This window comes from Coturnix japonica, chromosome 7 (genome assembly GCF_001577835.2).
Source record: "Coturnix japonica isolate 7356 chromosome 7, Coturnix japonica 2.1, whole genome shotgun sequence".
Classification (NCBI taxonomy): Eukaryota; Metazoa; Chordata; class Aves; order Galliformes; family Phasianidae; genus Coturnix; species Coturnix japonica.
This window is the reverse complement of record NC_029522.1, coordinates 3985317-4007649: the sequence shown is the minus strand read 5'-3', so window position 1 is coordinate 4007649 and position 22333 is coordinate 3985317. Positions and strand designations below refer to the sequence as shown.

The window sequence follows — 22333 nt, the reverse complement described above, 5'->3', positions numbered from 1 at the left end:
GCAGGAAATGCTGGAAAACCTACTTCTAAATAAACAGCCCTCCCCTCTACTTTCCCCAGTGAGCAGCTAGTTAAAAAAACTAGTAGGTTGTTTGAGCATAACACAGTGTCTGTTCAGACTGTGCCATAGCACTGTATGAGGACATGGAAGAGTGGTGTTGGCTCCAGCTGCCTCATCTCTTCATTAACAGCATTGGGACCAACACCTCTGGGCCATAACACTCTACTGGGAACTTCTAAGATGCACGGTCCCTTAAACATTACACCAACAAAGCTAAAAGTTGAGTGGGGAACTGTGGAAGGGAAGTGAATCTTGCTTCTAGACCGCAATCTGGAAAGCAAGCCCCATGGGTCCCCTTTGCTAGAGCAGGCTGTTCAGAAGTCCATTTAAAGCTGTGAGTAAAAGACAAATAAGTAGTGCAAACAGTAGCTGTGCCGTCCTTTAAAAGAGTTGCTGTTGAAAGTGAAGAATTTGAAACTCTTGATGACTATAGAAAGTGACAAATGAGTGAAGATAACATCTCAGGGTGAGAGGCAAACATCTTTGGGTCATATACTCAGACAGGGAGCAAGTGCAGCTGCCGTTGTGAAGCATGCTGCTCTTCTTGTTTCTGTCTGAATATTTTCTCCATGGTGGCCTTGACCAATTCCTTTTCCACACATTGCAGATGCAGTGAAGGCAGTAAATTGCTTTCCTGAAAGGGGCCTCAAACGCTTTCTTTGGACAGTGTGCAAACCCGCTGTGTACTTTCTAAAACCAAATTTGCTTGGCACTCATTAGTGATTTTTGGAAGCTGGCTGAAGCATGGAAATACACCGAATAACAGATCTTAAAAGTCAGCTGGCCAAACCTTTGATAGAAGCTTTCTTGTCTTTGTGGGAGTCCTCTGGAATTAGGACTTGCAGCACAGTAGGAAACACATTTCCAGAGTCAGAGTGAGGAGAACGTGTTACCGAGTTAGTCTGAGATCTGCTGAGTTAAAGACACGTTCTGAAGGTGGGAAGCCAGGGCAGAAATGCAGCCCTGGGCTTTTGTTCCCATCTGCTGCCACTTATACGTGCCTTCGAGGAGGAGAAAACACAGCATCACATAAACAGCTTACCACATTTTCTTCTCTTTTCCACCCTTCAGTTTGGCACACACTGTCATATAACATATATATCCATCCCAGGTATGTGGAAATTACTTCGTCCTGGAATTACTGAAAAACTCAAAGCTAATTTGTGTTGTTAAAAAGAACTACCCACTTTTCTTTACCTTCCAAGGTGAGAATGGCTCATAAAACACACTGGGAACACATTAACTTTATCAGCCATCTCAAACTGAAAAATGCAAAGTTTCGGGCCACCCACACAGATGGTATTTTTCATGCTTCTGTATTTGCATGCCAGAGAGACTTTCATTTTTATCTCTCTTAAAGCACACATGTAAAATCAATCACGGGGCAGAAATTATTATTGTAAGGCTGGTTTAGAAGTCCTTCTTGCCAAGGTTATCAAATCATGGGAAACTCGGGGAGCCATGATTTTGATTGCAGCGCTTGGGAGGCTGTTTATTCTTTTTGTGTTGTTTGTTTGTTCCTCAAAGGAAGTTGATTTCCTAAAGGAATATTACCAGCTGCAGCAAAATACCAGGAAACCGATGACCAAGCATATAAAACCTTAAGTGAACATATTAAAAACAATACTGGCTAATTAAAAAAGTACCACTGGGAAGTCCAAACATTTGAAAACTCAATTAAAAACCTCTGGCACCCTTCTGACACGGATAAAGCTGGCATTTGCAGAACAGCAGCTTTCTCACCTGTCTCATTTTGGTGCCGGGATCCCACAGCTGAAAGGGTTGTTTTTGTACATTGCAACTTTGTTAATTAATGCTGAAACCCTAACAATAGGCCATTGTATGCATCCAGGCACTTCTTATGAGAGCGGGGCTTTTTCCTGCCTTCCCGCAAATAAATTAAGCCGTAAGCTCAGAATCACTGTCAACCCAGCATTCTGGTGTGTATTAAGTTTCTTTTCACCATACCTTTTCATTTCTCCTCTTGTTCTCAGAGCTTCCCTCCTCACTTGAAGGCCCTTCGCAGTACCTCACAGATGCACATCAAGCAAGAAGATGCCCCGCAAGGTGAGGTCGAGGAGAGCCACGAGGAGGAATTCATCAAGAACAAGCTTAAAGAAACAGAGGGGCTGGACATCAGGGAAACTCTCCAGGATCAGATCGGCCAGTGCTTCATCGAGTGTCGGTGAGCAGAGATAAACACTCACCTCTGAAGGAGACTGCTTGCTCCAGGGAGCATGGTTGTATCATTCTTACAGACTGCACAAGTGCATTTGACAGCAGTGATCTTTGTTCTGCTGCAAGCATCACCTGCAGAACTGAGATCCTGAGCAGCAGGGCTCATAAGTAGGGAAACCAGACCAGTGTGTAACTCCTCATACAGTCTAGCTTTGTAAATATATGAAGCATGTTTAGGCACACTAGCTTTTTACATGTTTGAATGCATAAGGTTTAACAGATAATTTAGTCTTCGACAAAAAAGAAATACAACTCTTTCTATAGCACATCACATATCCAATGCTGGAGCCCAGGTGCCTGCTGTCAGCTTTATTGAGCAGCCTATGCCAACCTGAAGGACCTTTATAATGGAGGCCTGACCTCCAAGATGCTTCCCCAAACGAAGCTTTATTTAGCAGTGCTGCTGATCTCAGTAAAACTTCACGTCTCAGTAGAGTTAAGCACATACTTACACCTTTCTAAACTGAGTGCTGACACCTATGGTTTCTTAGGAAGTTTACTTTAGCTAAAGTTGGAGATGGGCAGCTTTAATAGGGCAGTGCTTTAAGGCCTTGTGCTAAGGAACATAGGCTGCTTTTACAATGCAAGTCATTTTCTCTAGGATTTATACCATCCAGCAGGTCACTATGTACATGCAAAGTGAGAAGCAGGGCTCCAAAGTTCCAAGATTGAGCTCTTTAAAGACAGATTAAAGATCTTAAAAGTAAAATCCTTCCTACCAGGGCAGTAACAGCAAATGATGCCAGAGAGCCTAACCAATCCAGACAGTAATTTGGAGGAAGCTGGAGCAATTGCTGGATGGATAGAGGCATGACTAGAAGAGCTCTTTGTCAAAACCCTCACTGCCTAATTTATAGGTGTATCTATGAAATACTCCTGAGATGGAAGGTAGAGTTTGCATGATGATCACTCTCATTCAATAAGTCTTAAAGGCAGAAATGGAACCCTGTTGTTAAATTTATATCCCAGATGCGCCCTGGGGCTCAACTTCAGATGAGGCTTCAAGGCTGTAGGCAGACATGGTCAGTATTCCAGCATATAAATACGTGACTAAGGGAGTTCTTTAACTACCCTGTAGGTTGTCTGGTCTGATCTAGTCAGGTTCAGTAGTCCTGAATCTCATTTTGACTTTAAAATTCACAAAGATTAAAGCTGGTGTTTAAAATAAGCACCGCATTAACTGTTCTCAGATAGCTTTATGGGTATGCTTTTCCTGAGCAAGTGATCCTATTAAATGGGATTAAGATACACCAGTATGCAGAGTTAATCAGTGACAATGCTGCTTGTACTCAAGCCTTTAGACAGGCAGGTTGTTCTACTGCAGCTGGGAGAGGCTGAGAAAACAACTCCCCTTCAGTTCTGCCTTATGACCACGGTCAGAACTGCTCCTCTGCCCGGCCACCCACAGCAATATGACTGTAAAAATTAACCCAACTCAGATCATTTTGATAGAGCAGAGTTAAAGAGAAGCTGTGCATCCAATTATGGCAATTATGTGGCAAGCCCACATGTGGGGTCATCTCTGATGGTACAGGAACAGTGTTAGACCTGTGGCAGTCAGCATGACGTGTTTGATCTTAATCCCTGTTACTCTCTTCTTTTAAATGAGCCATCCCTCATCTTCTCTAAAAATCAGTAAGGCATCTTTCAGCCTAGACTAGGCAGATCTCACTGATAAAATCTACTCCGATGACTTAACAATGTGGCAGATAGAATCCTGACACTACTGAAGCCAGTGGGAGAGCTGCCATCAGCTTCAGCAAAGCCTGGACGTCACCCAGTGTTTCAGTTCATTGGAATCTGTCTGAGTGATGAGGGCTTTATGGCACAGAGAGGAGTCAGAGAGCTGCCTGCTATGAAGCTCTTCATGGGAGGCCTCCATTTAGGTGATCAAAATAGTTCTCCCAGCAGACACATTTGCTCGCATCCAAAATAGGTAAAAGATCAGCACATGGGAAGCACGTGTGTCGCACACAGCCAAGCTTTCAGCATGGTACATGCCCAAGACACTGCAGAACTAGCAGGACTGGCTGTGACTTGCTCCTGCTTGGTCCAATGAATGGCAGGGCAGATCTGAAGTGTCAAGGTTTACATTAATTATTACCTGCCAGGATGTATTTTGGCTCTCCACTAAGTTAGCCTACGAGAGGAACATCTAAATGTAGCTTATAAATTATTCTTTAATGAGGCTTTTTGACAGAGCTTAACATTTTCCATAGTCTATTAAATAAACAGATAGCTAAAAGGGAACAAAGATTCTTTTGAGTGAATTTTGCTGTACGTGCTAGAAAAATAAACCCAAACTCCCATATTTTATCCTTCAAGAGGAAAAGGATGTGATGGGAAATACAATTAGCAGGTGTTGTCTTTCAGCACAACTGCTATCAAGTTACAAAAGCAACGAGCACGTATAAAGTTTCTCCACTTGCAAGGATAACTGCTATAAATATTTACCACTTGCTTTGCACCAGGGAAAAGGAGTAGAGTCGGTCATTTCACAACCCAAGACGGAGTCGCTGTGATTATATACCTCTGAGCCTGGATTTTAATCAAAGGACTCCCACAGTTATATTAATAACAGGGTTTTCTATTGAAATATAGCAATTGCGTAGCTGGGGCTTTAGTTACAATCTCCTGCAGTATTGTAGATGAGAAAGGTTTCTCCCTAATTTCACATTCAGGGTGTTGCACTACATATGCAAAAGCTGTCCTCACCATCTTACCCACTGCAGATACCCACAGTCCCCAGGCAACAAATCTTTCTTGGATTCATCTCTATATTAACAATAGGAGGTAAAGAGAAGAGCACAGAAGGATCCCCTGATGACACAAAAAAAGATGCCACAGTGTCTTTCTCCAAGAAAAGCCTTTGACAGAAATCAGTATGAAGGATCAGAAATCAAGTTGAGGTTTTTATTACCAGAGATAGCCTCCAGAATCGCAGGGGAGAGCCTCACACGCAGGCTTTGCTGTAATGTATCTTATGCCCTCTAGCTGTAACAAATTACGCCCTGAATTTCTTGCAGGATTTATGTAGCTCTGCTCAGAGCTCTGGGGAGCATTTCATCAGTGGCATCGCTGACCTAATAACAGGGGATCTAAGTAATAGCAACTTTTATGTACGTGGTGTGTTATTCCCACAGATTTGGGGGATTGGTTTTCTAGAGGAAGGAGGAGGAGAGGGGTAAATGCGCTTTCATTATAGCTTTACACTTAACTGATTAGCTTTGAGTGATCTTCTCGCTCTGCCTGCTGACTTGAGCACTGTCAGCGAAGGAATTGGCCGGGCTTCACGGTGAGTGAATGAGACTCCATCTGAAGCAAGGGGGTTCTTGTGCTGTATTTATTCATTTTGAACATTCCTGACAGCCAGCCCAGCCTTTGATGCGGAGGAAAGGAGAAAGAAATAGGAAGTGATCGTGTTATATTTCCCTTTTTCACAAGGCTGTTTTGTTGAGCTGAGTGTACTGCCAATGGGTCTGTTCACGGGACTCCCCGGGCAGCAGGGCTGAGCAATGGGGAGGCAGGAGGAAGATGAATGGAGAGAGAGGTTTTGCTCTGAAATCACGCATAATGGGGAAAGTATTTGTGTCAGGCCCTGTTCGTATCCCATTTCACACTCTGCTCCTCATGAAGTCAATACTGACGTGTGTGAAAGTTGCCAGGCAATTCATCAGCACTGAGGTCCTGCCAACAGGACAGAGACAGATCGCACCTTGGCTGTGCCAAGTGCTGGCCTCACTGCCATGCTCCCTCAGCTCTGGGTTGCAGGAGCTGATGTTGTCTGATGGAGCTGATCCATCAGTCCTATCTGCCTTATGGTACGTGCACGCCCTTGGCCTGCCAGCAGTGCTTTCCAAGTAACCAAGGAGTACAGAGCACAGTCTCAACACAATATGGCAGCAGTTCACAAGCAGCTGATAGGAAAATTGCTTCATAACTAGGTTTTGTGCAGTGAGCCACAAAGGCAGACAGTTCTTTCAAAGAGCAAGCTCCAGCCTAGAAATCCTTGGAACAGAACCAACCAGAGATACCAACAGACTCTTAATCACAGTCTTCTGCCATTACTATGCCCTCTTACACTTGAAGATGCATTTCTTCCTTCTCTGCCATCTACATAAAGACTTTTCTTGTGGAGAATCCTACCATAGAATCAAGAAGGTTGGACAAGACATCCAAGATCACCCAGTCTAACTGTCCACCTACCCCACTAAACTGTGTTTGAGCACCAAAAGCCTTCCCAAAGCGTCAGGAAACAAGTTGAAGCTTCTTCTGAACCACTCAGCAGCCAGCATGGATTGACTTCTCTCAGCCCTCTCAGGAAGAGCTGAAAAATGGGCCAAAAAACAAAGAAAGAAAGAAAAGACCAAACTCTCTGCTCTAGGAAGGTGATATTTTGTTGTCTCTAAATCAACTAATAGAGAATTGCTGGCATATTTCATGCTGGGACAAGACCTATCATTAACAAAACCTTCAAGCAAGAGATAAAAGAGACACCTGCTTTTTCCATCTGTAACTTCTGTGTTCTGACAGAGAACACCACATTTTGCAAAGGCAATAACCTCTGTGCTGTAACAGTTAATGCTGGCACAAAGCACTCTCTGCATACCCTTCTCCAGCACCAAAAGGCCATTCTTCAGCAACAGCTTGAATATAACATCAATCTTTTTGGCCGTGGCGCAGCCTGCATTCAGGTGCTTGGCTGTACCTTGTGTGGACAGCCAAAGCAAACTTCAAGATCCAACAGGAGCAAGGCAGCCATGACAGCACATTGCTCTGGCAGCTAAACCTGTCCACCCCATATAAATAATCAGGCAGCTCATCCTTGCTGAGCTCCTTGCTGCAAGCAGCCACTCCGCTATCCAAATCTGAGCCTGCATCTACGAGAACTAAACTCCTGCCATTGGGCTCCAGGGTGATGCAAACTCTAGGAGTGATTAATTAACATAATTAGGAGCTGTAAACATTAATGGGTAATGTTTAAGCCTTCTCTGACATGTCCTTAAAGCTTCCACTGCGCTGCTGTCTATTGACTAATTTTGGCAGACATCGACAGGGCTGGAGGGAGTGAGGGAGTGGAATGCAAACGCATCACTGGCTTACAGGAGGAGTACCAGAACAAACAACCCACCAGGTTTCTTTGCACAGAGGGAAAATAAGTTATCATAAACAAGAGGATTGTTTGTGCATGAGGGGGAGAGCAGAGAGTGCGTGCTGAGGATTAAATAGCAAGATTAGCAGAGGAACAGGATGTCAGCGAGGCCAGAGCAGCCCACAGTTGTACAACCTGTGCTCCCTTTGAGCAGAATCAGCTATCCAGATCTGATAGCCATTAATAAAAACAACCCCAGTTCCTTCTCACTTGTGGGAACTCTGCTTTTAAAAGTGCGAACCCCTCTAATTCCAAAGGAGAGGGGAGCAACTGATTAAGTCCATCTGCAGTGAATCTACTTTATTAGATGCCTGTGGATTTACAGGAGGCATGGGACACCTCTGGGAGCTTCTGTGCAGTGGCAGGAGTTGCCTACTTTGGTGTATGCAAACAATTTACGAGTGTGCTGACATTAATGGAGGTGGCTTGATGGCTTTCAGGGGGAACAGGCGGAAGCCTCTGTGTCCGTATATTTCTCATACTTGGTGAAACACAGATAAATCTCAGCAGCGGGTATCTCAAATAGTAAGACCAGTTGAACCCTGGTGTCAGGCCTCCAGAGAGGCCTTGATAGTATCGTTAGCTCTGCTTTCTAAATCATCACAAACTCTGACAATACATTGCCTTCCCTTTCTCGTAAGGCTCCTTGAATTTACACTCAAATTTATAATGATTACTAGCTCTACACAGTGATTGAAAACATATGCAAAGGAGTCCACTGCTGTTCCTTAATTCCTCATTTTGGTCAGTGAACTATCAAAAGTTTGCAATGATCAAGGAACAAAAATAGGATTCTTAAAGCAACTCAGATAGTCAAGTTTCCCAGTCCCAGCGCAACAAATCATCCTCACGGCCTATGATTTACTCACCAATGCTGCACATAAACAAATCTGCACCAGCTCTCCAAGCTCTGCTGTTCCCTTCCGGATAGACATCCAGATATCTTAAATCACTACACTGTTAACAACCTTCCCTGGACGACCTCTCTTTGGACTGACAGTTTGCTGACTGACTTTTTGTTACCGAATACGGGGTCAGATCCTGATACTGTTTAATACAGCTTAGTCATTATCCTAAGCTTCCCGACAGCTTCCAGAGAGGGGTCCATGTACGTAATGGGCAAGACTGTCAGAAGCAGAACTGCTTGCAGCCAGTTACAGGCAGAGATGTGTACTCTTGCCCATACGCTTGCTCTCCAACCAGATCACCATCAGAGCAGATCAGGGGCTTCTTGCAGAAGCACTCCAGGCTTCCAGCATCTTCAGACACATATTCATCTTTTCCCTGAGGCATGATTTGCATTACACACCTCTTGCCGTGCTTGCATATAAATTATTCACTAGAGGCATTAAAGGCTCATTCAGATTCAACAGTCACACATTACAAAACTGTAACAAGCATGGTTGTTCTGCAGACCAGTATATCCCACTTTTCTCCTCAACTTGCTCACTTCTCAAACACTTTGTTCAGACAGACCTAATCTTTTCCCCTCTCCCTTTCACAACATCAGTTTCTGCCTTTTCCATTGCTCTAAACACTCAAGCAACTGTAGACTACAGGCAGAATCATCTAGAGCCTGTGCAGGTAGAACAGCAGGATATGAAGAACAGGAGTAGCACAGATACAGTAGAACCACAGAGTCCATAAAGGTTACAGAAGACCAATGAGATCCTCTAGTCCAGCCACTGACCCATCATCACCACATTCCAAAGGACCCAAGGTAGAAACCCAGTACTGCCACATTGCAGCTCCTTCTGCTGCATCTTGGGATCAAAAGGATAGGTCCAGTTGGACCTTTGTTTTGCACAGGAAAAATGGTGTCTTCAACTTGTCTTCTTACTGGAAAAACATGAATCAGTTGGATGGGCAATTTCAGAGCTGCATATTGTAAGTTGAACACTCAGTGTCTAAGCTGCCTGGTTGATTTGCTTTCTGCTTATGGATTTGTGGCATTATAGAGTGAAAACTGACCATTACAGCAAGTTAAGGTTAGATTCGCTTTCCTACCTTCCTTAAATGGCTGAAAGGAACTCACAGAGTCCACTGACCTTGAGTTTAAACCTCCTGCTTAGCATTAAAGCTCCTAAAAATATTCATTCCTTCCTATGCCTAAAAAGTCTGGAATCAGCTAAAGTAAATAGCATTACTCTGAGCCGGGCCCATTTGCAAGCAAGAAGAAAAACCATGTAACTAATTAGTTCATTTTCCTAACGTAGTCATACCCATCTACAGTAATACTTAGGAATTAACAGCTTGGAAATGCTAAGTGATACCAACATAATGCACAGCCCCCCCACCGATGTTCTCAAGGACGCTTCCAAACAGTAGATTTATTTGTTGTCATAGATACTCATGCAGACACAAACATCAGTAAGATTCAGGGCTCACGCTTGCCAGCAGTTTATTATAATACTGCTCTCCATGTTTTAAAGGTTGGATTAGGCTTTTTTTCTGGGAAATCTGGCTTTTTCTGTGCATATTAGGTCGCAGTTCTCCCACACTGCTGTTTCTTTATTCCTTTCTCAAGCCGAGTCCCCATACAGCAGATGGGATTTCTGAAGGCAGGAACACGCAAATGGGGTGTTTGGCATTGATAGCTGGGGCCAGATTTCCACCTCAGAGCTGGTTTCTGATTCAGCATCCCAACTCATGACCCACTATGACTGCCTCACAGGGGTCCGCTCTGCCTCCTGACCTGTTCCTGGTTTGACCAGCACAGTCCTGATCCATGAGAAAGGAGGAAGGGAGTGAATCCCAGCAGGAAGAAGAAGGGACCTGGCCTAGCAAATTTCTCACTTCACTCCCTAATGGAGAGAGGTATCTTCTCCAGCAAGTTAATGCAGTGCAGGTGAAGGAACCAATTTTCCCACTTCCTCCCTTTCCAGCAGCAGAGTGAAGATGTGCTGGGATACAGGAACAAGGAACAGGCAGAGAAAAAAGAATCAGGAGTCCCACTGGTGCACGATGGAAGGGCAGACAGGTACTGGGGAGTCAGTGCCTGGCAGAGGAGAGGTGATAGAAGATATTCTGGGAAAAGAAAGACTAAGGAAGAGCTTAGAAGTCAGGAGAATAAAAATGAACAGGAAGCACAGAGCAGTGGTTCCCAAACTTGCTCCACAGAAAGATCTCTTTGGAAAAGCAAGCAAAGGAGGTAGAAAAGACGTTTTTCAGCCTTAGCTCTGTAGAATGCAAAGAAGAAAGGAGGCAAGTGGGGAAAAAAGAAATGTGGCATGGACTGTAACGAGAAGCAGAGCAAAAAGGGAGCAGAAACAGTCACAAGGAGCTAGAAAATCAGAATCAGAAAAGGAGGGATGAAAGAGGCATATAACTGAGGGAAAAAAACCTATAAGGTACCAAGCTGAAAAACAGGTACAGCCAGGAGCAAAGACTGATGGAAAATATGAAGCATGTCCAATGCAGAGACAAAAAGAAGCAGTCTCCAAATGTGTATGTCAGCAAGAAAGCTCAGGTGGGTTCATAAAAAGACTGGATTGTCTCCAGCCAGGAAGTCTGATTTTGAGTATGGAGAGGATGAAGGCATGCGAGTTATGGTTGGGAATGGGGCTGTGAATGACAGCCTGTTATTCTTTCTCACAGGATAAGAGGGATATATTTAGTTCTGAAAGGCAGTTGTTTCGCCCTTTTCACTGACAGTGGGTTTTTGGGAGTTTACATACTGGGGACTATAGCGGCAGAATGTCTGATGGAACATAAGGCTGAATGTGGCCAATGCGATTTCAATATGCCAGCATGTTTATTTAACGAGCTGCTGACAAGTTACTTAAGTGCTGAATTTTAAATGAATCCCTCACACAGGGGATTTGCATCATCCAGCATAGAAAATCCAGGCTTCCACTGGAAATGAGCGTAACATCTACCACAGTGCTGAGACCTCCTCCGTTCCGCTCTCACTCTCCTTCACCTGTACCTTGGCTCATCTCTTTCTCAAACCAAATATCTAAGTACACAGCTAGACTCAAACTCAGCTTCCATAGGGGCAGAGAGCACAGCTTCAGTGAAAGCAGATTCTTCGGTAGTTAATAAAGTATCTAGATGCGTTTTGTTGAAATGAGATTATACCCCTACATTTGGGGCATAAGTCAAATTCCAGTAGGGCTAAACAGAGAGAGGTGTAAGCAGTAGGTGATTGCATTCATCTACCTTCAGGTCCTTATAGTGAATGACCTAACAGAGGCTGTGGGTAACAGCTGCATTGTGATCCCAGGGTTGGTAGGTACACCCACGACAGGTGAGCCTCATTCATAGAATGGGTTGAAAAGGATCACAATGCTCATCTGGTTTTGACCCCCTGCTGTGTGCAGGGTCACCAACCACCAGACCAGGCTGCCCAGAGCCACATCCAGCCTGGCCTTGAATGTCTGCAGGGATGGGGCATCCACAGCCTCCTTGGGCAACCTGTGCCAGTGCATCACCACCCTCTGGGTGAAAACCTTCCTCCTAACATCTAACCTAAACCTCCCCATCTCAGTTCCTTCCCCTTCCCTCTGTTCTCAGCTCTTAGGTTTTTTCCAACCTTAATGATTCTAAGATTCTATGTCTCTATCCTATTCTGTGGTTCTACTCTAGCACCTCCGGCTATTTTCCTTCCGAGCAGCAAGCAGCACAATTGCTACACAAACATGTAGGTACCAACACATGCTTGTGCAAGTGGGCCAAGCGCACAGGTGGACTCTTCCCTATGCAAAGTCAGCATGAAAGCTGGTCCATCCAAACCTATATTCCTTTTGAACCTCAACACTGGAAATGTTTTGAAGTAGTATTTCTGTGGGCAGGATGAAAGCTTGCCTGAAACCTGAGTCTCACCCATTCCTTCCAGAATCAATATGTTTCGGTTCTACTGAGCATTTCAGCGCAGGGGTGATCGGTCAGACCTCACCAAGCAGGTTGTTTTTATTAACCAGGTCGGGATCCATGGCTTTAAAGTCAGGCTGTGTTTCAGCCCAGTACATTTACAACAGAAAACCTAATTATTTGTAGTCATTTTCTCTAAAGACACCCAGCTATTAGCATCACTAATTATGTTTTGTCTGCTGTGTCAGGCTTCTTTAGGACTTAAGCAACTGCAATATTAAGAATTACCATCCCGGGCTGAGTGAGGGCGATTTTATGGTGCCTACAAGGGGTTTGCTTGCTCCTATTAGGCTTGCACAAGTTATTAATTTCAACACAGCCCAACTTAGTATGATACCTTAGAAATACAGCATTGGTTCACTTGGGGAAAAAAAGTGCAGAACCATAAAAGAGCTTCACACTTGCATAAAAATACAGTCAGTATTACACAAAAGAGTTCAGTGCTTACTGAGGTAATTACATAATATGAGGAAACTGCATCACTCCTAACTAAGATCTACTCACATACTCCTCTCTGTCCTCTTAGAGCACCTTACTAATCCTTAGGTGGCTTGGAAAGGAAATTTACTCTTGTTTTGTATTGCACATCACACAGGGAGACGGGGTCTTTCCTGCAGACTTTTTTTCTGGAAAGCATGTAATCCAGCAAGTAATTTTGAAGATATTGGTTTAAAGAGTAGCTGTAAGTTAAAGCCTGCAGTCTGTGTAGCTGCAGGAGTCCTCCAAGTATTCCAAGTCAAAATACAATTGCTCCAAGGGAGCAAATTCCAGAGCCGGAGCTCTGCCATCTTTCACATTGAGTCCATGTGCTTCCCATCATTGGCTCAGCCCTGAGAGCTGCCGCAGACAGGGTAACACTGTGCCCAACATATCGTTTCACCTTCATCCTCTGCTGGGAAATCCTATATAACACAGGCTTTATTCTTTATGGATTGCAAAGTCTGCAGTTGTGGGAGGCCTGGGAACTCATGGGAGCCAAGGTGGGAGAAGCTGACTGTAGCCTCTCCCACATAGTGCCTATATTTCTTTCCTGTCCTAAACTAATCCTTACACTCCCCCCCCAGGGAGCTCTGCTTTCCTATAACAAGGCCATTCCAAAGAACTGATCCAGTCTACAGGCCTATAAAACAATGCAGTTTGATTTCGAGTATTAAAAAACAGAGAGAGAGGAAAAAAAAGAAAACCCTCTAGGGTTAATAAGCAAGCAAGCAGTTTGGCCTTTCAGTCTCCACCTTTCCTCTCAAATTGCACTCCCAACACTGACATACCTGACCTGGTGGTTAGCAACCATGCCCAAGGCAGGAGGACTGAGACTAGATGGTATTTGAGGCCCCTTCCAACCCAAGGCATCCTATGATCCTCTGCTTCTCCTCGTCATATTTCCACCAGCTTTTAAATGGCCAAAGCAAAGGTTCTAAATTGTTTTTGGTGCTATTGAGCTATTTGGTTACTACATCGACTAGGACCAGGAAGACAACAGTGTTAATGGAAATAAAACAGGCATCGTTATACTTGGTTGCTTCCTTAACTTGGGAATATACCATGCCACATTTTCAGCTTCTCACTCCCTACTGAAGCTCATGTCCACGTCAGAAGCTCTTCTAAAGAAAGCACCATCTTAGTTACCAGCAGCCCCATTCACACAACACTAATGCTCTTGGCCTGAAACAAAGCAGCAAGTCACTTTCCCAAGCAGTAATGAGACATCTGACAGATGCTGATTGCACAATGCCCTTTGCAAATGCTTAACGACAAGTCGTGGCTACACAGCAGATCAGCAGCACAGCTGCAATGGGATGGCTGCAACATAGAGGTGAACAGGACGGTATGCACACGCTGATCATTTTAGTACAAGGAGGCAAAACCCATGCCAGCGATATATATGACATATATATGAGTCATATATATATATATATATATATATATATATATATATATATATATATATATATATGACTATATATATATGAGTTGTATTTCTGCACTAGTGCTATGCACATAAGGTAGACTCAAGAAGGAAATGAACCACTGAAATAGGCCAGGTACTACTTTCAGATTTACCCATCTTCCACACACTGCAAAATGATGCAAGCAGCTATAAATCAGACAGAAATGACATGGTTTTAGACATTGCCTCAGGCAGCCCTGACACATGAGGATAACTATTACTCTTACATACTGTATTTCTTCAAGTGTTTCAAACAGGGCAGATCAAAGCACAAAGATTCTCTCTGTTTTCAAGCTGCTCATCCTCAGTTTCCCAGGATGCACAGGCAGCACAGTGCCTGATGTGCCCCAGCTGTGCTGCATTTATTATGCACACATACAACTATACAACGAGCATATGAACAATAGTTTCATGGAGAGCACAGTCATTTCAGAGAGCTTTTAGTCAGCTAATACCCTTTAAATACTTCAAGTACCTTTCACAGGCAAGTGGCGGCAAAAAACAAACAGCACATGCAACAGCAGTGCTAAGTCCAGAGAGAGCCAACGCAACGCTCTTGTATGAGCAACATCTTTCCAGCAGCTCAGCGCTATCTTCAGCTTAAAGCACAGGTTAGGTATGGGCCACAGCATAACAACTCAAAGTTGCCCAGTCTACCCCTTCATTCATCTCCCAAAGAGGTACATCTTGCTTCCCTGGCACCATGGCTTCTAAAAGCAAAAAAAGCGATGGCTCAAATATTTCGCCAACAAACCCGATAAGACAAAACATACATTGCTCCCCGTTTCACTCCACTTCCCAAGTGATTTGGTGATGTTGGAGGGCAGGTTATTTCTTTTGGCTGGCCTCACTACAAAATTGCATGCTTTACTTCCCTCTTTGCAGATTTCATATTGTGTTAATAAAGTACTGTTGACTCCCTCTGGCTGACTCTGCAGGAAAGCTGTTCTTGCAAAGCTTCTAGTCTGAGTTAAAGTAATCTTGCTTAAAACCAGCCATAATTGTTTCAGTCTCTTAAGTTTAATACTAAGCACAGGAAATATTGCCAATTTGAGTCAGGATTTGACATTCTCTGAAGGCAGGATAAGCTGACCAAAGGTAAGGAATTCAGTAAATGCACAGGGAATTTGACCTGGCCTTTCTTTGAGTCAGCTTCTGTATTTTTGACCTCACTCTGGAAGGAGTGGGAAGATGTTCAAAAACCAAAACAGATGAGAGTTTAAAGAGACTTTTGAGCTCTCCAGTGTACCCGTTACTCCGGCGGCCAAGTTCCCCAACACTCTGAGGGGCCTTTTACTTCTCCATGTAAGGACTGCACAGTGTAGTCCCAATACAGCATAGCTGACAACTGCCTTCTTCAAAAGGCTGTCATCAGGAAGATAGCACTGCAAATAAGCCTAGGGACACCTGCCTGTGATAAGCAGCCCTTTCATCTAAGGAGACAAAACACTGAGGAAGATAGCCTGCTTCCTTGCTCCAGTAAATACTGAGTCATGGAAACATCCAGAATAGAATGACAGGAACCAAGGAAAAGTGTAAACTTAGGAAACAAAGCACGGGTACGATGTTGGATGTCTGTCCTTGCAGGTCATTCCAACAGCTGTGATACACCATACTCAGTTTCTAGAGTTATCAGTCAGGTTGAGGCAGATTGATCAAGTCTGTATGTTGCTTTCAAACTAGTCTTGTATGTTCTTGGTATCTCAACAGTACTAGATTCCTAATACTTCCATAGTTTTCAAAGAAGTAAAACCAGAGGAGATCTGGAGATCAGTGCATTTCTGATAATCAAGATTTTACCCCAACTGCATATGGTCAATTTGATGAATTCCTCACTAATAAGGCAACTACTGACAGTCCTGGTAGGGCCAGCAGCAGTAGAAATACTACAGAGTACTCTACCATGCAACAACCATGATGTGCCCGCTGCTCATTGAGAAACCATTCCCTCCAAGGGCAGTGATGGAATCCAGATGTCCCTATGCTTTCACTTCACGTAGGCTCACAGCAACCCTGCCTAAGAGTGTTTTGCCTTGCAGTCAAGTCAAGGAAACTATATCATACCATAAGAAACTTCTTTCCAGACACTTTAATTTTATTTCCATTTCTGTGCCATGGTGGGTAAATTCAATATTCAGCTTCTCCAGGCTTGTCTAAGCTTTTGGTATGGCTTGAATGTTATTAACTCTTGCAAGCCTTTTATTCTCATTCAAAAACCCCGGTGGTTCTTGAGGTACATGGTACCTTTCCATGATTCTGATAAATTTCAAAGACAAAACCCAAACCAAATTTGGTCAAAATTCTGAAGTAACCGATAGGTCAAAAAATTCCTGTCTATCCTGCCATAAAAGAAGTCATTGTACAGAAAACTTACAATGAGGTCCATCTGAATGGGACCAGAAATTCCCTTTTTCCCCAGGACACAACTTACCCACTGCTATCCTTAAAAGACCAGGAGGATTCTGGAAAACGTAAAATAACTTTGTGACAAAGCAGAAGAGCCTATTTATTTCAATGTAAGATCTGCTCTTTGGGAACTCAAGAAGCTTGAGAACAGCTGTACTGGGTCAGCCAAAGGTCCACCTTTCCTGGCCAATAAAAACTACGTGTAATAAAACTATCACAAAGAATTACCACATTCCATGTTTAGAGCTGTATCCCCCAACAACTGTTCCCAACTCTTTCTTGTCTTTGAAGCTGAGTTCTGCCATTTCAGATCTAAGAAAATTACCGGGTACCCCCAAAGACCATCTATTGTTTCTCATTATGATAGTTACGGTAATAAAGGATATCACCTTTCCCACACTTAGTCCTCCATGGGAATGTTTCTTCTCTCACATCACTGGCCTCACAACACTTGATCTTATAACTTAAAGCCAAACATTCAGCCAGAACAATAAGGGTTGCAGTCCTCCAAACACTTCTCCCTGCAGGTCACCCAACTGAATTACTTCTCTGCATAATCCTCAAGCAAATGCTATGAGGATCGGGACCATAGATAAAACACCAGTTGCAATATGTCTGTCCAAACCCATTAAGGATGACAAGGAGCCTGTGGAAATCAATCTTGCTATATAAGTAATTCTATATTTGCGTAGGTTATTTTTTCTTGAAGAACTAACAAAAGCACACATCCAAAAGGAAAGAAAATACCGCAGCAAAGATACCTAAAATAAATCAACATTTCCATTTAAGAGAACCCCTATTGAGTTGGATTACAGGAACAGGCAAGAACTACAAACTAAAGAGGGGTTTATTTCTTTACAGGGCCCTCAAACTTTATTTCTGTTCCTTTTCTGTGCAGAACACTATGGTGTTCATGTCTAGAAAGGACAACTATCATTCATGCCTTCTCTTCTGTACATAGTCTACATCCTGTCTTAACCTGAAAAGAGTTAAATGCTCTTCTTTTCTCCAAAGAACCATTTTTTATTTCCGTGACAAGGCCTTTCATGCAATTAGCTAGAGAAGTGGTGGCCAAGAAGAAAGAATAACACATGAAAAAATCACGCCAGAGAATAGAGTAGGTAGTAACTTGTTGAGTCTATTACCAGACAAAATGTTTAAATCAACAGTATGTTCTCATAAATCAACAGCCATATTTAGGCTAAACTATAACCATTCCTGAGCAACGTGGAATAGAGAGAAAAGATGCAAGGAGAAAAAACAGCAAAGTTCCTGAAACGAGCAGGGGTAGAAGTACCAGATGTGATGAGCACAATGCATGGCCGTTGTCCAGACAAGGGATTCATTTTCCAGGTTGGAATTGGGGTACCACGGCATTCAGCGCCTAGCAGAGATTTCAGCAGGAGACTGCCTAACACACAGACTCATACCAAAAACAGGGGTGATTTGGAGATGTTAAAGAACCATTCAAACATCACTAAAACAAAACTGAATCCACAAGTGCCAAAACTCTAAGCTATTATCAGAGTCAAAAGAGTCTGCATTGCAGACCATAAAAGATCATCCTTTTTCAATTACAGTTGACAGATCTGAGTAACCATAAGAGGAATATCTTTGGAAACAGGGAGGGCAGTAACTGAACCAGATAGAAGAGCAGAATGTAGCTAGAGTAGCAAGGATCTCATTAGACCATTTCTTACTTAGCTGGGCATAGAAGAGCATCTCTTTTCACTCCTCCATCTTTGTTCATCCCTTTATTCTTCTAGTTGAGCTGTTTTGATTAAGGTTTAGGCCAACCATTCGCTCCAATTAGATGGCTTTTCTGTAAAGCTGCTTACCAAACCCATACTATGCTCTCTTTGAAAGGATTTCACTGCTTTTCTGAGAGGCAATGGATTTCTAACACACCACAGTTTCAAAACATCCCTTCTCCACAGTTTTCCAGCCATGCTCTCTGCAGCAGACACACATTAAGTAGTTCTGGTAAGCTGGCAGCTCTGACTCAAAGAAAGATATTTTGCCTACCTCACACTCTGTTTGGCTCTTATTGGTCTGATCTGCAGCAATACAGGCAAGGTTCCCAAACAAGTTTCTGTTCAGTGGCCTGTGAATGCACAGCAGGGAGCACGTAACCCACAGCAGCCATCCTCAACTCCTTGCCTGGAGGCTTCCCTATGCTACTGCTGAAATTTGCCTCTCAGATTGGAAGTTCCTTCCAATCCCTACCCTTTAGTCTCGCCTTGTTTGCTTCTGTGCAACCAGGCTCTTCACATATTTCATCTGTTCTTTTAGAACCGTGTCCTTCATATGAAGCCTGATGAATACAGGAGAATTTGTTCCTGCTTTTGCTTCTTGTCCTAAACATGTTGTCAGCACTCCCACCAAATCAAACGTGTTAAAAACATGAGTTACATCTTCCAGTTCTGGCATTTGCACGTTTTAATGCAACACTGGAAAAGCACAATTAGATAATTTTTGTGCACGTCATGAGACAATAATAAGTAACAGATTCACTGAGTTTTGACTTGTCTTGGAATCAGGTGTTTCTGACATGTGCTGTATCTCTCATACATTACACGCTCCAACAGTCTTTTTGCCCAGAGCTTAATTTTTCTGTATTCTCCACGGCTTGTTAATGTGCAACCAGACTTTTAGACTTTGATTGACAGGTTAATTCTTGTATACTATTCTCTTTATGGTGACATGCAAAGAAAGCATCAGGGGCAACAACCTTTGAGGGTTACCTGTCATCTAGGTATAGAAACCAACACACAAAGGAAGCATCAAAGTACTCTGAATACCAAAAAAATCAGCGCTGAGCTGATGAAACGCAGCCCAAATGGTCTCTTTCCACTCAACTGAGAGAGCATCCTAAATATCCAGTCTGAAATTCTCACCTACTGATCTCTGATAGCCTAAGGCATTACAGTGAGCATCCTTACACCTCAACTGTCAGAGTCAATGAACAAAGCAGGAGCACATAGACACTCCCCTAGCCCACACTTGGATTTTCAGTCTTGTTACTGACTATGGGATCATATGCACCTACTGCATATTTGGGCTTTTTGTATGGTTGTTCCATTGCTGCCTCTGAATCAGAACCAAGAAGAGTTTCAACTGCAGAGCCTTCCTCCTACACAACACCCTCCTGGCTCCATAAAACAAAGCAGCATTCTCTACTTTGGAGAAGTTCCTACGTCATCTGGTTTTGTTTTCTTTCAATGTTACTGTCTGAGAGCTACAAACTTCCCTGGTTGTAGGATGTTACTAAAAGGGAGTGCAGTTAAAGTATTTGAACAATTGTCACTCTAAACCAACCTTAAAAATAAGTCCATATGTTTGGAAGATCCTCTCTGTTCAAGGAGTGTTCCCTCTCTGATGTGGAACATGCCTCGTGGAATCTTCCTGGGCAACAGGTAGCACATTTAATGGAGTGAGGATATAGAACAGCCTTGCTATTTGCAAAGTGCCCACTGGTCACTACTTTTGTCCTGATGTTTCATCATTATCACCAACCATAAAACAAGCTTACACAAAACACAGCTTTGGGTCCAATGGAACCCAAAACATCATCTTACAAAAAATGCATAAGGCAAACCATTAAAGCGGCATTTTTAGCAGCTGCTGCCAAAAAGAAAATGAGGGGGAAAAAAGTGATTTATTAAATTTAAAGAGGAATTTAGACCAGGAAAACCAGTCACTGAATTTTTCTGTACAGATTTACAGGTCAACTGAATCCCTGGTTTAATCTCTGAACTTAGAGGGTTTCATAAGGAAAGGAATTTGGTTGTAAGGGTCGTGCATGTGCACACTTTCCAGGCATTACAAGATTGAAACTGTAGGTGTTTTAACCTAGAAAAGAAAGAGTAAAACCCACAGGAGGTCGGACAGGGAAGTGAGATGAGAATAACTCCAGGTCTGTTGGTCAGCAGTTGATATGCTAACCAGCAAGCAGTACGTATGGAAAGATGCAGTTCAGAAAGAACATGAAAGAACTTGATAGAACTTCCTCAGCACTCAGATATATGCTCTTCATACATGTCCTAAAGGTAAATATTTCTGTCTGCAAGGATTGTGAATATATCCTTAAAATGAAAAGCTATTGCAAATACTAAATGTAGCGCTAATCAATACTGAAAGCTGGCACTGATACTACATCCAGTGGGCGGTGGGCTCCAAAATGATTCTTCACCCACAGCGCATATTGCCTTTCCTTCCTCCCAGCTGGCAGTACTAAAGTAGCAACAGCCTTAACGTCAGATTTTGAGATTTCTTGCTGCTGTAAGCCAGATTTGTAGCAACTTTTAAAGTAATGTCACATTTAATACGAAGTTGAGCTATTTTCTGGCTACTTAGGATAAAACCAGAACACAATCTACCATACAGTGAACCTGATGATGCAGTTTTTTGAGGCCAAAAGCCCATCATTAAGGAAAACAAAGGACCCACACAAACAAGGGCACCCTTTGATTGATGCAGAATGGTTTCTGGGAACACAAAGTCTGGTTGCCTATCGAACTAGTAATTGTAGAACACGCAAGTCAGAGCTCACAATCACAGATGAATGTATGTTTATTCTTCTCTAATTGCTATTAATACTAGCTAGAGATCCAAACCATACACACTGGCCTAGGTTCAAAATTGAGTCTACTGCTTAACAGTAGGCTAGGAAAGTCCCTTAAGATACCAGTTGTTTTAGAAGAATGAAAGCAGTTTTTATGAATCATGTCAACCTTTCTGAGTTACTTTCTTCTCAAGGGAAATTTCATTTCACTTAGAGGAAACGTTACTATTTGATTTGAAAGCAGCACAGGTACTTTTCTGAAGTGTCAGAATATGGAACAGAAAATTGCCTTGATATTACCAAACAGAAAACCATACTGATGTAACCCAAAATCTATTGATGTGAAAAAAACCTAACAGATCCTTATCAGTAGAAATGGCCCTTAGACTATAATTATGTATTTCAATCCTTCCTAAAGTTCTAGGTACGCCAATGCTTTCCTTACCACTCTCCAAACCCATACACAAAGCCTCTCAATTTCCCCCTTCAATACCCAACCAGTGCCTGTCCATTGGAAACTTTTGGGGGTGGAGGTCATCATGTAGACATACCATATGGAATTTGCAGATCGAAAACTAGTTTAAACAAAACGTTCCTTATTATAAAGCTGGATGTTGACAGCACAGCGCAAAGCTACAAATGTAAGCACTTTAAGCTGCATCTCTTAGCTATGAATTAAGTCCTAAGAAGTTCCCAAAGGAGTTTTGATGCTTGATGGGCCACGTAATGGGACAAAAAGCCACCATCACAGGAGGCAATACCAGATGAAGAAACAGGGATTTTAACTCTTTCTCCATCTTTTCTTTCTCTTGCAGGCATATCATAGGCAAGTTTCCTGATTATCCAGCAAAAGAAGAAGGAGGTTCAATGTCTATTTTCTCTCAAAAAACTCCAGAGGAGGTACTGTCACTCCCCTAATACAAAAGACTAATGAGGTGGGGGAAGGAAAGTCCGTAACACGTCGTAAGTTGCAGCTTTTCTAAACACAGTCCTCTAGTTCTACATGAATCTTGTGGTTAAAGGGCTTCATAATGAAAACAAAACAATAGTTTTCTTCCAAGATAAATCACAAAGCTTGACTACCAAAATTAGA

The 22333-nt window shown here is 42.9% G+C and overlaps 1 protein-coding gene and 1 long non-coding RNA gene across 3 annotated transcripts in view; one reads left to right on the top strand and one right to left on the bottom strand.

Moving 5' to 3' along the window:
• The window catches only part of IQCA1 (IQ motif containing with AAA domain 1), an 82010-nt gene that overhangs the window by 20338 nt on the left and 39339 nt on the right, over positions 1–22333 (top strand). Inside the window, exons 6-7 of the mRNA XM_015867813.2 lie at positions 2055–2245; positions 22056–22140. Of these exons, the coding sequence (XP_015723299.1) occupies positions 2055–2245; positions 22056–22140 (276 nt within the window). The remainder of the gene's footprint in view (positions 1–2054; positions 2246–22055; positions 22141–22333) is intronic.
• LOC116653675 overlaps positions 1–22333 on the bottom strand; it is a 61254-nt gene that overhangs the window by 7917 nt on the left and 31004 nt on the right. The window lies entirely within an intron of this gene.